We start from the raw sequence: 16,791 nt of genomic DNA, 5'->3' as shown, positions 1-16,791 counted from the left end.
CAAGGCGAAATAACAAGACAGCCTCTCGCAAAGTGGATAATTTCGATCGGTCGGCTGGTAATTGTGGAAAACAAACAGATTTTGAAAGCAAACAAAATCAATTTCCCATTCTGCGAGTCGAATATACATTTATTGTGTTATGTACGTGTGTAACAGAGGAAACGGTTGATTGATCGAAACGCTGTCGATGATTGAAACCTTGCGAACGAGCTACCACACGCTCGACGCGATGGACTAGATTACCGCCTGGAGTCGAGTCGGAAATTACCATAAATCCGTCGTGCGAATGATAATACCCCCCTGCAGGATTTACGTCGACTCACGACGCTGGCCGCCTATTAAACATAAACGCAAGTAGGAAGTCTCGTCCGGTGAAAATTCGCGGGTCATTTGAGCCGTTTCCGCGCCATTACCCTTTCTTAGCCGGGGCTTCTTTGCGGGTGTGCGAGGGCCACGATGGACGGAGAGGAGCTCCGAAGAAAGATCGAAGTAGAGCGGAAGAGGGTTGAAGAGGAGCGAGCCAGCCGCACGGGGAGGGTGGAGAACGTAACTCGATTCCTCGTTACTTTCTTCTCCTCGCGCGGTAGATTATATCCTCGAAACGAGCCAAACTTTCAGCTTTTCCTCCCTTTTCTTCCTGTCCATCCGGTCTGAACGACCGAACGGATCGAGGAGCCCCGCGTATCCGTCGATCCCATTCGTCCGCGAGCAACCGCGGGGCTAGACGAGTCGCTGGGACCGCCGACACGCGTCTTCAACGACGACACGTGATTGTCGCGAGCCATTTTGGTAGCGGTCGAGAGGGAAGCGGAACGATTTTGTTCCTGTCGTCCGGTAATGCGCCACTCTCGCCTGGCAAATTGTGCGCTGAGACGAGTGGATTAAAAATGAAAATTCCTAATGTCCCCCCTCGGGGATTATGCTTCATTTCAACGATTACTTTCCTCCTCGAATCACGCCCTTAATTTCTCTGCTTATCCTTGGCGATCGTTCCCGTTGTTCAAGACGATTTCCTCCGACGTCGGGGATTTATTGTTGCGAATTACGCGCGCTTTTTCTCCATTCGTTGCACAGTCTCATCCCTCGCAGCGAATCGAGAACGGCGCAAGTAAATCAAGGTTTTTAAACGGGACTTGTCAGAGAAGCTGTTTTCAATTTCGAAGTAATTAGAAAGCGGAAGATTCGCGATAGTCGACACTGTTACCGTCGTCAGGAGTGGAAGGTTCAAAGTTATCGGAGACATCTTTGTTTTCCATTCCATTGCTGTCGGTTGTTTCACGGCGTTGTCCTCGCCGTTCTCGTCGGCGTCGTTGAGAAAGGGAACCTTTCGTTTACAGCTGGGTCAATCTCTCACATAATTCAGTAGCAAGAACGAACCGTTCCTCGTGGAGACACTGGGCGAAAGCAATTGAAGAATCGAGGATCTTTGTCGAGCGAGATCGAATTCGAACGAGCCTCTTAGCTGGCTTTACGAGGGATGCTTCACGCTGCCCGGGCTCCGCTTTGAAAGGCTCCCGGAAGGAACGCCATTTTGTTCGGCCCAACGAGTTATTCTTACGGTATTCCAGCAACGTGGCGGTAACTCACGTATTAACGAACGACCAGGCGAGAAACTGAGATACTTATCCTCCTTCGTCTACCTTCGTACGCCATAATTTCTGTGCTAGTAAAACGTTTTTAATTCCACCAGGAAAGAACGCGTTGTAACAAACGTTAAAAAATAAAGACTGCTTTCTTTCGACGAGTCAAGTTAAACTGAACCAACAGCAGCAGCGTAGTTCGAAGTGCTTTTTCCACGTATTTAATCACGGACCTCTAAATTATATATACCTGCGTACACGTATATATATATACCCGATTTCACGAACGGACGGTTCCAAGCAGTAATTACGCGGCTGTGAAATGTATCAAGCGAAGGGCCGGGAATGATCGTGCACGATCGAAAGGAAATGTCGAAGGCTCGCGTTCCTGGTTACGCGTCCCTACCTGGCAGGCCGTTTTAACGAATCCTCAATGGCGCCTCGGTTGAAGCGGGGACTGACAATGGGGCCCTGTTGTCAGGAAGGGGGCTTCCTTCAGTGGAACCTTCGTCAAGGAAACGTGGAAGCCTCCTGGCTGAGAACCCTCCAGAGAGGGCACACTGGCAGATGACTTGCGTCTCGCGTAGCCGTTCGCCGCTACTTGAAGTCAATTTTTTTCAGTGAAACGCAGCCAGCCAGCCAGCCAGCCGTGCTTTCCGTTCCTCTCGCGACGAGCTCGTGCAACGCCATTGTGTGAGCCACGTCAAAATTCTTCGCTAATGGGCCGCTTATGGCTTGGATACCGCGTGTTGTTTTTTCGAACGAGCCCGTGGGAGTCACGGGCCTCATTACCCGGATAACTTCAACCGGGAAACGTCCGCCTGCTCGAAGAAGATGACTCCTTTTCGTTCTGCCCAGCTATTTGTTGCCTTGTGTACACTCGAGCCGATCCGTCACGCTCGCTCGTTTCATCCCCCTCGCTTCGGAACTGGCCGCGCGCGTTGGCAAATTAAAATCGTATATCCCAACCGCGATCGACGATTAATAATAGGACACTCCCAGCATCGCGCACCAGGCGCTGCACAGACGCGATTTATTAAACGGCCGCACGCGCGGTCGACGCTGGAATTAAATGGTAATTGAACAGTGATTCGTGGTGTCATTTTGTCCGAAACACTTCGCGAGGCGGGACTCCCTCCTGCGAGAATATACAGTGGGATGTATATATATATATGTATATATGTATATGTATCGATCACGTTGGAAGAACGCGCGAGGCAGCCTGTAATTTTCGCACCCCCATAAGAAACCGTGAACCCTCCGACCACCGAAATTACGTCCGTTTGTGCGCGATTCCGTGCACCAATCAGACGCAGCCTCATCGCGAGAGCGATCACGATAACGAGTAGTCAACTCGATCGGTCCTTTCCTCTTCTTGTGAACCGGTGAATTTGGAAATCAAACGCTCCCCTTGGATCTCGTCGAGTTTCTTTCACGATCACGCGACAAGAATTCTATCGAGAATTTTTCATTCGTATCGACAGAGCTGAACGTGCGAGTGACTTCTGTTCGAACCCTCGAAGCAGCTCGCGAACAGAATAACTGACTGCGATTGGTAAAAAATTAAGAAAATCTTGCATAATATCTTCGAATGATTATGAAGTAATTTTTACGAAAGCGAGGAAAATTTTTTTGGCTTCAGTAAGAACGTACTTGGCGCTGGACTGTTTTAATAAGAAGAACGTTCGTTTCCGCGAGCTGGAATCGGTCGTGGGACTCTCAATTATGTAGCCGCACGCGTGAATCACGTGTACAATTACGGGAGCAGCCGTGACAGGAGATCTGGCGAAGACATTTCGATTAACTTCACCGCGGGAGCGTCCCAGCCTTTCTTTCTTCGCGTTGTCAGCGTTGGACGTGTAACGAGCTCTGAAAGGTACCCCGGAAGCGACGCGATCAATTCAAGGAGCGGAGGATCGACGGTTATTACGATCCACACCGAGACGCAAACGTTATCGCGACAGGCTAAAGTATATTAAAAATCCCTGTATATTTTCGGGATCCCCATTGTCCACGGAATGAATATACCTACCGCGGGTAGAGGGGTCTCGCAAGTTTCTCATTTCACTGCCAGGAGAGTACGAGGAAATACTCGCAGCGCTTTCCTTCGTTCAAAGAAGACGCTTTCCATTCTTCTTGTACTCCTTTGTCCCCGTTCGAAATGAGAAAGCTTCTCAATACCAAAAATCAAGCAACGTCTCGTCAAAGGGAACGCGACCGTTTCCTCAGTATTTTTCTGATTGAACCCAGTCCGCGTCAGAAGACTCGTAGAAGAACTCTGCGAAACCTCGAGTGGCGTGGGCCCGCGTTGGCATGACTAATTAATTTGTTCGCGCAGGCCTAGCGGAACCCATTGATTTAATCGAATAATAACACTTGAAAGGCGCGAGACCTGACAGACGACGAGGCACAGTGAAATTGTCCAGTAGACACGATAATTTCATTTGATAGCGGAAGCAGCCCCTTCCGGCCGTCTCTCGTTTTGGCGTTTAACGGTTCGTTACGGTTCGAACGGACGGTTGGGCCCCTCGAAACTTTTTATCTAGCTGAGGGATCGTTTCCGAGTAGTGTAGTTCTCACGAGCTAGTTTATATTTTTCGTTTCTCCTCGAAAGTCCGCGTACAAAACGTGTCCAGCGTTTCGCGCGGCGGGGCGGAAAAATCGATGACGTTTTGCCTGACGGCGGAGCACGATGACGGAGCTCATAGAGCGGCGCAAAATGGCCCTAATCGATATGAAAACTGGCCGGGCCGCGGCGGTCTTCCTCGCGTCGTTCCGCGACACGCGTCGCCGCCGTGGCGGCGCACACGAGCGCGACGCCAGACAGACAAAGGGCCCGGGTAGACAGGAGAGCTACAAAGAAATTAGGAAAGAAATAGGGGATCGGAGAGTGGCCGCGGAACAGGCAGAAACAGAGCAAGGGACGCGAGGAAGCTCGATGGAGAGACGCGCGCGCTAGTTCGAGAAGCGGAAGGAGATCCAGCCGGCTACGAATCGGACAGAGAGAGGCCCAGGCGGGAAGTAGACGATGGATAGGCACGGGGTGGGATCGCGCGGCGTAGGTACGAGGAAATGCCAGGGGGTTGGGTGGAGTGAAAGAAGAGGCAGAGAGAAAACGAAGAAAGCCAGCACTCCCACACAAAAATATCACCGTTAACGATTACCAACCCCTCTTTTCGTCCCGCGCGCTCGTTATATTGTGTCCCCGCCGCGCGCGCAAATTTAGAAACAAAAGACGGGTGGAAGGCGCGGCCTGATTGGCCGACCGGTCCGCGACTCGTCTCTCTGATTGGCCCGCGGGACCGCACCCATCCTGCAATGGCCGCTTTGTCGTTCCACGGCGCCGCTACTCACTCTCTCTCTCTCTTTCTCTCTCCATCCCTCCTTCTCTCTCTCTACTTCGCTATGCTTCTTTCTCTCTTCCATCGTCTCTCTTTACTCAGTCTCTTTCTCGCTCTGTATACGCGACTGCACGCTTCAGCCACGAAGCTTCAACAACCCCGTGAAGCGCGACTCGACCGTGCCTACCTATATACCTACCTACCCTTCCCTCTCGCGCTCCCTTTCACCCTCGCGCTCGCCACTGCCTCCCTCTCTTTCTTACGGTCCTTCTCTTCTCACCTCTCGACATAACCAACGCGTCTTCATCGTTCTCAACCCTGTCGTTTCTTCTCTACGCCCTCTGTGTCATCTCCTCTAACGTTTCCTTCGGCACCTTTGCTACCCTTCTGCCACCCTTCAGCCCCTAACCTCTCTGCCACTCTCATCTCTCGAAGTTACGGATCGAAACGACAATCAACACTTTCCGTTTCGCGTGCGTCCTCGCGTTGCTTGTGAAACGGACACGCGTGGACGCGAACCCACGTGTCCTCTGGCGAACTCGCGCCCCGTTTTCTGGAGAAACAGGACTCCCGCGGAACGCGCTCCTCGCGCGAACGCTCGCCGCGTTTCGACGCGTTCGCGAAAAAGGAAACGCTGTGCTGCGAGGGACCGAGAAACGCGAGACAGAGAGAAGAGAAAGGCTGCACAGCGTGGACGGAGGGGGTTAAATCGCGACCAGAGGAAGAGGGACGAGTGAAACAGGGGGAGGGAGAGGGGGAGGCAAGCTTGTCCCGGGTCCGCCATGCGGAAACCTATCTCAGCCTAGTACTCCATGGGTTCGCGGTAACTAACCGTCAGCCCGGGAAAATTCTCCCTTTTACAGTCGCGCCTTTTGGTCTTGCCACTCTCTCTCTCTACCCCCGACAACTAACCACCGCCGCACCCCCTCGCCTCTTTCATTTGCGACTGTTCTTTCGCTGCTTTATATGGATGCTGTCGATAATTCTGCGCGATATCTCCGCGGCATCGAACGAGCCGCAATTTACGTCCGGATGGAGGAAAGGCTCTGCGGCTCGTTCAATCAGAGAACGGCTCGTTAATTCGCTATTCGTGATTTATTGCCGATTATAGCGCGAACGGTAGCGCGCCATTTGTAAGCAAATTGAATCGAAGAAGAGCGAGGTTGTTTGATCTCTGAAGTGGTAAAAAGGAAAGGGTTCCATAGTTTTGCTAGTCGAAGTTATTATAAATGATGATGATAGACTTCCCTCGACGTTATGCTATTCGATCAATCTGTTTAAGGGTTGAAATTAGACGGTTTCTTTGACATATCATTATATTAATAATGTACGAATTTATGGAATTAATTGCTTGGTAATTTATACGAACGTAATACCGTGTGCACGCTAATTGATAATGATTCCCTTTGACGAACGGACATCGCGTTAAATCCGTGCGCAAAAAGCGTTCTCACCCCCGTTGTAACGGTGGGCGCGAAATTTTCAACGACAGAACGACACGCGTTGCCACCTAATTGAATGAAAACGTATTAGGGCTTTATATTTTCGCTGATTGTGCCGCGTGATCCTCGCGAGCGACGTGTTCAATTTTCAAAGAACGCGCGGCGCGTTGTTAATTCTCGTTCACGAACAAAATTATATCGTTAATGTAGATCGTGGCTTTGAATAGCGAATCGCGAGTTGAAACTGTACAACAGCGTCGTACCGTTCAGCAACGGGCAAGGATTTTCGCCTGGACGGTGTCGCATCTTTCGAAACTTTTCTTCGTCAGCTCAATTGAAACGAATCGCATTGCGTGTTAATTAAACTTGGCGAAACTATGAAAACGAGGCGAGCACGTGGAACGTTGCACCCTCGTTGAAAGCAACCACTTTCAATTTACGCGTTGTAATTCACGCGATTCGCGGCTGAAAATGGACCCATTTAATCGCATTTACTACACACCATTTTCCATTCCTTGTTTCCACGGACGATTCCCATTTTTGCATTAATTAATTTAATCAAGCCCCCAGAGCCTCGTAATCGCGCGACACTATAGATTACACGTTCGAGCCGTTGCCTGGCTTCTTAATCGCGCGAGATTTTTGTCGCGTCGAGATTAATTGGACGTCAGTGGTTAAAGAGGCCCTTTGATCAATTCGAGCAGATTTACGAGGAACCACGCAGACGAAACGCGATATCTTTGAGTCGCGAATTACACAAGGAACTGGCGGTATCGGGGGCCCATCCGATTCGTAGGTCAGAAGGTCGTATTTCATAGGTCTTTTGATTTTCTGCTCACCTGTATCCTGTCCTCGGGCAGATCTGTTCGAAGGCTGAGCATCTCGCGAGCGTACACGTCCGGATAATGGGCTTCCTTGAATGCTGCCTCCAGCTCCTCCAGCTGCTGGGACGTGAAGATCGTCCTGGAGCAACAACCGTATGAACCTAGTTATATGCCATTACAACTTTTCCCTTAAAGCTAGCTTACACACGGCTGAGGTAAGTCGCGAACGAATCACGGTGGCGAGAGAGAAATTTCGCGCGTAAAAATGCCCGCGAGAAACAGGTTCGTCGCCTGGACAATAGCGGAGAAACAATTTCGTCGATTACCAGCGTCCCAGGCAGAATTGAGTTCCATACATTTTAGTGGAACGAATTTCGAACGAATCGGCCAGCGATAAATGCGTCCTTAGTCCGTTTCCGTGGGATTTAAAACGGATTTAATAAAATTTTCGAACGCGAAACATTCGCCAGGAGACGCGAGAAATTTCCAATCCGCGAACTGTAATAATTTTTCATTCACACCCCCCCGTCTCGATCGAGTCGCGACAGTCGATGTTTAATCTCTCGCGCCGGGCGTCACGCGGCAAATGCTTGTCTAACGTCACCGATGTAACCTCGAACGCCTCCATAGAATCGATTTCTACTGATAATTATATTTTTTAACGAGCAATTTGAGCCTGAATTCGGTCCATCTAGCATGCAATTATTGGGGAACGGTGATTGCGTTCCGGGTTGTCTGTCACTTGAAAATAGCTGGGAACTCATTATCGGGGGCGGCGGGGGCTGCCACGCTGGTTACACGGTGAAAAGTCTAAAATGATATACATATTCGTTTGGAATAAATTTATCATTATCGACGGGACGCGGAAATCAACGGGACGCGAACGATTGTCTCGCGCAAAACGGTATATAATCAGGCGAAAATGCGGAAGAATAGCTCTCGACGTTGCGTCGAAAATTTTGCCAGTGATTATTAATTATTCACGCGTGTCTCGCGTTTCTATCGCGCTGATTTCGCGTTACGGTCCAGTCAACATTTTTTTTTTCCCTCGCCAAACGGAATTAATGGCGGGCGCACTGTTGTCGGCTGGATGAGAGGCGGCGAAAAATTCGATGCAACGATGTGGGGGGGTGGGAATAACATTAACTTAAATATTCGACTAGCACGGTTCTAATTCGAGTGAGACACTCACCTATGACGGCGCTTCTTTTTCTTCTTTTTACTGAAACCAGAGAGGCCGTCGACCGTGAAGTCTTTCCCCGACTCGATATTATGCCCGACACCTGCAACAGGATCATGAAATTCATTAAACTCGAGCAGACTGCATGCGACGACAAATATAATGTCCTTAAAGTTAGTGACACGCTGCGGCCAACGCGATACAGATCGAATGATCCACGCTATCTTTTCCACCTCGAAACTGTTAATCGTTAAACACGGTCGAACGGATCCTGTTGGATTCGAAGCTCATTATTTCATAGCACTGGCTGTAATTGATAATTATACACGCCGCTTTGTTCGAGCGCCGCGCGTATATCGCGGATCAAATTACCCATTATATCTGACTTGCCAATGAATCGAAACCACGCGTATTCATGGAAATTATACGGAACGAGAGATTCCGCGAGTCCACGCATCGCCTCTTCGATTTCCCTTCGTTACGCGCTCCAACGCGTGCGTCGACGAAGGAAAACGAAGCTTTTAAGGGCGGATTAGGAGGCTCGCGCTCTTTTGGCGAGTCAAAGAAATCAGGTTGTCGGTGTGACGTTACGATGGATCGAAACTCGGGGAATAGGGCCTTCGCGGAACCTAAATTTCTCGTAACATTTTCGTCCGGCACTCGCGTTCCAATTTTCACCCTTTGAAGCATCGACACGCAACTAAGAAACGTAATGCGGTTCTAGTTTTCCATTTATCGCTCGGCTCTTTGTCCGCAGGGCCTCGCGTTTAAAGCATTATCCAGTTGGTACGAATAAAAAGGAAAAAAAGACAAGGGGGATAAAGAAAAGGAACGCGATTAACGGGGGCGGAGGATGCACGCGCCTCGATCTAGGAAAAACTCGGAACACAATTTCCGCGCGCGATATCGACTGTCGCAGCGGGGACTTGACACTCGATATTCCGGCGAAATATCTGGAAAATTGATTACCGTTAACGGAATTTCGAGCGGTTCGATGGAACCGTTCCAGGCGTCGTGGAAAAGTTTACCGTGGAAGATACAAAAAAAAAAAGAAAGAATAGAAAATAGAAATACAGAAGGGTAAAGGAAGTTGCGATTTTCGTCGAAAAAATCTAACTTCCCCAATTAGAGGGAGACCTAACAGCGCGCGAGAACGATACAGAGGGAGAGGAATAAAAAAGGAAAACACTTTTTCTTCGTTTTTCAAACGCACTGCCTCGCGACTTAACGACTCGCGCGTGCGTCGCGTGGTAAATGGCAATTTTCCGCGTGCTGCAGCGGCAGGAAATTAGAAAGGTTCGTCGAGCGGACAGGCGGACAGGAACCATGACCCAAAAATAATTATCAATTATAAATTAATTTCGAATTAACGAGCGAAAGCCGTCTCCGTGGCGCGCGCCGCTCCACAATGAAACCCTCTCCCCGGGGCTAACTCGTTACTACAGTTGTTGCTGCCGCTGCCAGCCGCTGGTGCCGCTACTACCGGCAGCTAATTAACTATTAATTAAGAGCTTAATTCCAATTATACGTGTTCTTCGACTAATTGGACCCACGAAACACACTGGTGACGTCACGCAGCCACGCGCGCACGATTATTCCACGCGCCGCCTATTTTTTTTTTCCCCGCTAAAATTATTTTCCCTCCCATCGCTTTGGAAATTAACGTTAGTCGCGAACGACGGAATGAATCTCGCTTGGAACGATGTAATAAGGGAACGCGTGAAACGCAGTTCGCGAAAGGACAACGGATGAATTCGAGAAAGAACCACCACCCCCGCAGGAAAGATTTGCAACTTTTGTTTCGCGGCACTCGCGAGGAACAAACGGATTGTTCGTTAGCTGGCTGCACATGAATACCCTAAGTGGAACTATTTTCTACTGTGCGTCGCACAGAAGGGTGTGGATAAAATAATCTGGCAACGAATTGTTACGAGCGACGCGGTAAATAAAGTCTTTCACCTTTGCGAGAAAAGAGCCACAACTTAGCTAGTTTCGCGAGTGTGTGAGCATCGAGAAAGCTTAGAGATGTTTGAGAGGGAACGAAAGAAAGAGGGATTTCGACGATTTTCGAGTCGAGCAGCTTCGTGAACGCGAGCACGCGCGCGCGCTCGCGCTCGCGTCATAGAACACATGGCACGCCGGCACAGCGAAGGCTGGTTTTCAAAAGCATTGTTAATTCTTCCTTGTTCTTCCCGCATTCGAGCTTTCCGCACTCGTGCACTCGCTCGCGTTGCATTTTACTGCTTTTTCAAAACGTTTCCCCAAAGCCAAAGCGCGGGGAATAGCTTTCTAGTCGTTTGATAAAGCTCGCTCAAAATGGAAAGCCACCAGTCAGAAATGAAAACCGTGCCGTTCTCCACACTCCAAAGTGCATTGTGCAACGTTCGCAGTGTTGTTTTTTTTTTTTTTTCTTTCTCTTCTTTTTCTATTGACGAGATCAGTAGATTACCTGAACGAGCCGCATTCAAGGCGATATCATCGCCAGGAACTTTCCAGCTTCGAACCGTCTGTGGTACGTAGTTGTTCGACGAAAACTATCGTCGACGTTGCTCTCGTCTCTGGCACGGTCGACGGCGAGGAAAGTATTTCCGCTGGGTCGTCACGAAGACGAAGAACTTAATGAGGAAGCGTCGCGCACATTCAGTCGATTCAAGCAAATTTCTCGCGTGCCGGCTTAATTTTATCCAACATTTCTTCCTGGCGCATATACGCGCCTCTCTATACCGAGTCCGCCAGCGAGTCTTCTGCGAGTCGAGCGTCAAATAAATTTTGCTCTATTTATTAAATCAATCTAGCCGAAACTGGTGTAACACGCCCTCGCCAGTATCGATCGAAACGGTGTTTCCTTCAGAATTAAACGAAATTAACTGAAACAAAATAATAACCGCACGACGAGTGAAAAGAATAATATAATTAATATAATAATGAATTAAGTGTTACGAAAGTCGCGTAAAATATTTTAATCCTTTGATATTTTGGGGAAATTACGCAACGACTTGTCTGTGTGCGTAAAACGGCGAACTTCGGATGGAAAATAAATATTTGAAGCTCGACTGTGCAGGCTCAAGACACCCAGCGCAGAGTTCGCGCGATGCATTGTTTTACAAGATCGTAGAGAGGCCTCTTTACGCCACCCCGGCTTCGCGTTGCTTCCTGCTCCCAGCTTTTTAAGTACGCTTATTTACTGTGAGCTACCGAACCAATCGCCTCGCATGTCGGAGGACGTGGATGCAAGTGGCTGCCGTGGATGCTAATGACGTGGTGAAAATGGAATAAATAGAGAAAAAATGGAGAAATGGCGATCACGCCAAGTCGTCTAATTTTATTCGCCATTCGTCGAACATAGAGAAAATAAATCGAAGGAAGTAACGCAACTACGAAGTTTCAAATTACTCTTCTATTTTTCTACGAAACATATACTCGTCGAGGACAGCGAGGAATCTCGATCGAAATTTCTTCTCTAACACGAAGAGACTGCGAACAAGCTCGATTTCCTCTACAACAAACCGTTCGAAGCAAAACACAACGCTCCTCGAGTCGATCGCCACGTATAATCGTGGAAAAGGAGTAAAAGGCTAGTGATCGCGCGACACCATAACTCAGCCATGTCTCGTTTCCGTCGCGAAGGCTCGGCGAGGCATCATCCGCGTGAGAATGATCGATATTAGACGCGGCAGGAAGCGTCAGGATGGCTAAGTAGGAGGCTGTAACCGAATCGATTAATCAAATCCAGTTAGCTGTTACGGGACCAGCGGGGACACGTTTGCCCTCTACCCCCGATATATTCCCGGGTTCCAGGCAAGCAACCTATCTCTCTCTCTCTCTCTCTCTCCCCCTCTCTCCTCTAATTTGTCCTGAATCTAATCCGTTCGTAGTGCCCTCGAATATCGTGGGATGTCGCGACCTCCCTCGGGACGTACGGCTAGGGAGACACGCCGTGTTTGCGCGTACAGCCACTTCAGAAGCAATTGTTTTTAATCTTCTCGACGAGAGAACTGGCAAGATTACGTGCTTGTAAATGTGGTTGTAGCAACGAATCGACCAGCATTCGTTTTATTCGATTTGACGTAGGACATCGGAAGAGGTCGATTAGGCGACTTGGATCTGTGCGTCAAAACGCACGCCAAACCCGTTCGCGATCGTTAACAGAGGGACGATCCTCGAACGTGGTAGTCTCGAGAGTCGACGAGGATTCGATGGGAAATTGCGATGGAAATTTCGTCGCGTTCCCATCGGGGCGTCAAGTATATCAATTCGAAAGTTACAGCCGGCGACGAAAGCGTACATCAAACGCGGCGAAGTTAAGCGAGGACTTGGAGACACAACCCCCTCCGAGCAACTTGAAAAATCCCCCGCCTCTCGCCAGCCCTGATCGTCCTACGCGCGATTACGACCAGCGGGACACAATCATCCGCGAAAGTATCCACCCCACGGAGGAGCGCCGATAAAAGGAAGAAATCCAGCAGCTTCAGAGAAAACTTTGTGGTCTACTCGGCCAGGAGCGCAGACTTTGTGCACACACAGAGGCGGCCGGAGAGAGGCAGCCTCTCGAAACACCCTCTCGCGCGAAAACAGTGGTAGTTTCCTCGCTAAATATATTCACGCCATGCGAACGTACACTCCCTGCCTTGGCGGGGTTGTTTCGCGTACCCACACACCGGCGGCCCTTGAGCGATTACACGAAGATTCCATCGCACGTCCCCACGCGTTCACGACTCGATGATACGAGGGTTAGGGGTGTGTGCGTGCGTGCGTGCGCGTGCCACGAGAGGCCGAGAGAGCCGTTGGGGGTGCGTATATGCGTATATGCGTGCGAGCGTGGGCACGTTCGCTCGTGGAGCATCGCGGGAGAGGGTGACGAGAGAGAGAGAGAGAGAAACGGTAACGCGTTGGTGGTGATGGTGGTGGTGGTGGTGGTTGCGAGGTTTCCTAAGCGAGGGTGTGCGCGGCGCTGTCGGGTTTCAGGGTGGTTGCAGGGTGGTTGCCATCGGTGTGTGTCGGTGGCAGGCCGGTTACCAGGCAACCGGCAATAAAGGAGCGTGGATAGCCAATGGCGGCCCTCAATACACCCCTTCGTCTAACACGGCTTGTTTTCCGTGCTTAAGAGCGAGACAGAAGGAGCTTTCGCTTTAGTAGCTGTTAAGACCTTAAACCCGTGGCCTTGCTTGGCTGGCTGCCTTGCGCCAGACTACTCGCACCTAATAGAATCTCTTGGAACCTGGGGGCCCTGTGTTTCTTCGATAATTGATATTCTAATCCTGCCCGATGCCGCCTCTGACCGTTGCCGATCGAGAGTCGCGTTTAACCTCGCGCAACACCCGGAGTACGACGTCCATCTCGCGTCACGTATCCCTTCTGTTCCTGATAAAGGAACAGCAGAACTTCTTTTCGCGATGGTCCCTGAGGACAGGTGAAACATCGAACTGTAAGTGGAGTAACCGTACGATAATCGCGACTTATGAGTAATATGGCTCTCTTATTACAAACATTCGATCGTTCAATGAATTTCACGTATAAGTACCATCCAGCCAATCGTCGTTTAAACACAAAGTAAAAAATATCGATATACTTCCTTACGAATCACCCAAAACACTCAGCTAAACAAGAAATGTATCGCGCATGGTTTGCTCGACGAATTAAATAGGGCTGGTTCCAGCCCTTTGGACCCGTGACCAGCCAAGATTGCTTTCGACTGGACACGGGGCACAGAAGACTCGATCTCCAGCTAGACCAAGTCCACAGAAAAAGGGGGAGTTGCGGAACGACGAGTTTACATCGAGCAAATGGAAACGCGCGAAGTGTTACGGGGGTGGGTCAGATACGTCGTCAGGTCGTTACACAGTGTCCCGTGTGCACACGACGATCCCATGGGGAGGGCGAAGGTAGCACGTAGCACACCCCTGGGACGTCTTCAGCCGTCACTTGTCCGTATTAAACCAGGGTACTAATCCCGAAATTTAATTTGAAAATCTTTTCATCGCGTCGCGCCCGCGCCTGCAGCGCGCCGCGAAGACGTTTTAAACCCGGGGAATTACCCGGGGGCCATTGTGCGTGGTAATTGAAAATTCGTTTCCGCCCCTTTTCGCGGCCCGTAGAACGGATAAATGCCCTTTCGTGGATTCATCGGGAGAAATTACCTCGTCGCCGGGTGAATGAGACGACTCCGCCGCGCCGTCTCCTTGGCCACCCGCTCCGCGAGACGCGCGGTCTCCCCGTTCCGGCCTGGCTGCCATTTTACAACGGAAACTACATAAATAGGACAGACGAGTCCGTAATGATTAACCTCGCGGACGTTAATTTACCAGCGTGTTTAACGTATCGCGTTCGTTGTTGGAAAAAATTAGATACCAGAGAGAACGCTCTTGGCATTGGTCGAATGAAAGCCAACGGAGAATTGAATAGTCGACGTGATAATCGTTCGAACGTGTGTAATCACTAATAGACTGCGTGGATCAGTGTCGAATTATATGACGTTAACGAGTACTGCTTATTCGAGGGATCCTGGCAATTAATTATTTTCACGTTGAGTAGCTTCGCCTTTGACAGAGTGCAATCGATTGGCGATCGTGGTTCTCGTAGGTCGCATCCGTAAACCGTGACGAGAGATTGCGTAGCCTCGCAGCACCCTTCCCGCGTGCGAAAACGACGTTACGCGTCAATTTGATACGCCAGCCTCGACATCGCTGTGCCCATCCTTCGCACGAATCAGCGCGTGAAAAGTAAAAATAATATACGCCGTCCCGGCTGCCGTTTCGAACTATTAAATCGTCGTGAAATACGCAACGCTAGTTTCCAGCGAATTTATCGCGTTGACGGAAAGTAAAACCTCGGTCTCGGACGCGTACGTGTCGAAAACAAATTCGAGAGCATCAACCAAGCTGCGTTCGTTTTTTTACTTTTCTCGTTTTTTCGATAATAACGCAACATTTGTTCTGCGACGACGAAGAATCGATGGAAGCAGCTGTATCGAAATCATGCGAAACTCGACGAGATCCAAGGTTTTTTCGCTATTCGCGGATCGCCTCGAACGCTCGTTACAGGGGCCCCAGGGCACACCCGTGCGAAATACCAGCGCACTTGAAAAATGCATCAGGCTGAGAATTATTTATCGAGCGCGTGAAACATGTAACGCGGTCGTTTACATAGCCGAAAGGGCGAATGGAGCGTATCCGAGTGCAGTCGATGCTTGGATACATCCCGAGGGATGTTTCGGTAGATTAGGGACCCTCAACCCCGGGTAGTTTTGCTGCACCATGTAACACGCTGTAAAACACTTGTAACAGACCGGCAGCAGCTTAGGGTAAGCTGCTAATGCCTCGACGATGTTTTCGGGGTCGAATTAATTTGGCTGGTTCGATCGTCGATTCTCTGGAGACTTGATCGATTCGCCTCGTGCGTTTTGCCTTAGTTCGCGTCTTTTTTTTATTCTCCTCATCCTCCCCCTCTCTTGTTTCTCCACTCTCTGGCATGATCAATGAAATTTCGTCCGCGTCTCGAATGGAAGCCGTCCCGTGTGCCTGGCGATGACGTGTTGCCCGTGAAATAATCGTTAACAAGTTAAAATTGCAGGGTTGCATGGCTGGCGAGGATAGACGGTGATAATTATTTCAGTCACAGGGTTTCGCGGCTGACAATGGTAACGAAGATGTATAATTAACGTTCGGGAGGACGGCACGGCGGGAGACGAGTTTTCTTCTAAGCAGCAGGAATTACGTTGTTTCTCGAGCCACCGATTCGCGCATCGAGCGCGCATAATACAGCAGTAATTAAGTTCTCCGGTGAAACCAGTTCCCGACCGGTTATTTCGCGAAAACTCGACGGCTTAATCACGGTTACCGCGAAACGCGTTTCATCGATCCCGGATCTTACAATCAGAGGAGGCCCTGGCCCCCTTCAATGGCGATAATTAATGAATAGGACGCGACCGTAGGAGAGAGAGAGAAAAAAAAAAGAAAAAAGAATAACGAATTCGCGGGCGTATTTCTCGGAAGCGCTTCTCGACTCTTTTACCCTCGACTACCCTGCACGGTTCCTCCGTGCCTTTTTCTTCCACGGTGCTTCACACCTCGTGGTCAGAAACGTGTTTTCACGCGCCAGCCTCTCCGTGCCATTCTCAGTGGGCCGCGGTGGCCATGCTCGAAATTCGAACCCTCCGCGAATGGTGTGAATATTATGATGGCCACGCATTCAGGTGCCAGCCAGGGACAATGGGCGAAGTGTTGATTGCCCGAAAACAACGCGTTTTTTTTACCCCCACGACCGTACTTTGTTCCACGGTGCCCGTGACCGAATAGTCCTTCGTCGTAGGATCTTCAAGGACTCCGTGCTTGTCCATCAGAAAAACGGACAGGGTAATTCTTCCATCGATTCAGGGTAAATGCTTGTGTACCATATCGAGAACTATCCGGATGAGGTATTCAGAAA

The 16,791-nt window shown here is 49.9% G+C and overlaps 1 protein-coding gene across 2 annotated transcripts in view; it reads right to left on the bottom strand.

The window, feature by feature from the left end:
- LOC143430567 (uncharacterized) overlaps positions 1-16,791 on the bottom strand; it is a 48,445-nt gene that overhangs the window by 9,703 nt on the left and 21,951 nt on the right. For both annotated transcript variants that reach the window (XM_076906909.1, XM_076906910.1), the window contains exons 3-4: positions 8,380-8,470; positions 7,203-7,326 (exon numbers count right to left, since the gene is read on the bottom strand). In XM_076906909.1, coding sequence (XP_076763024.1) covers positions 7,203-7,326; positions 8,380-8,470 — 215 coding nt within the window. The remainder of the gene's footprint in view (positions 1-7,202; positions 7,327-8,379; positions 8,471-16,791) is intronic.

This window comes from Xylocopa sonorina, chromosome 15, assembly GCF_050948175.1.
Source record: "Xylocopa sonorina isolate GNS202 chromosome 15, iyXylSono1_principal, whole genome shotgun sequence".
Lineage (NCBI taxonomy): Eukaryota > Metazoa > Arthropoda > Insecta > Hymenoptera > Apidae > Xylocopa > Xylocopa sonorina.
The sequence above is the reverse complement of the archived record's forward strand: the minus strand, read 5'-3'. Positions and strand labels throughout refer to the sequence as shown.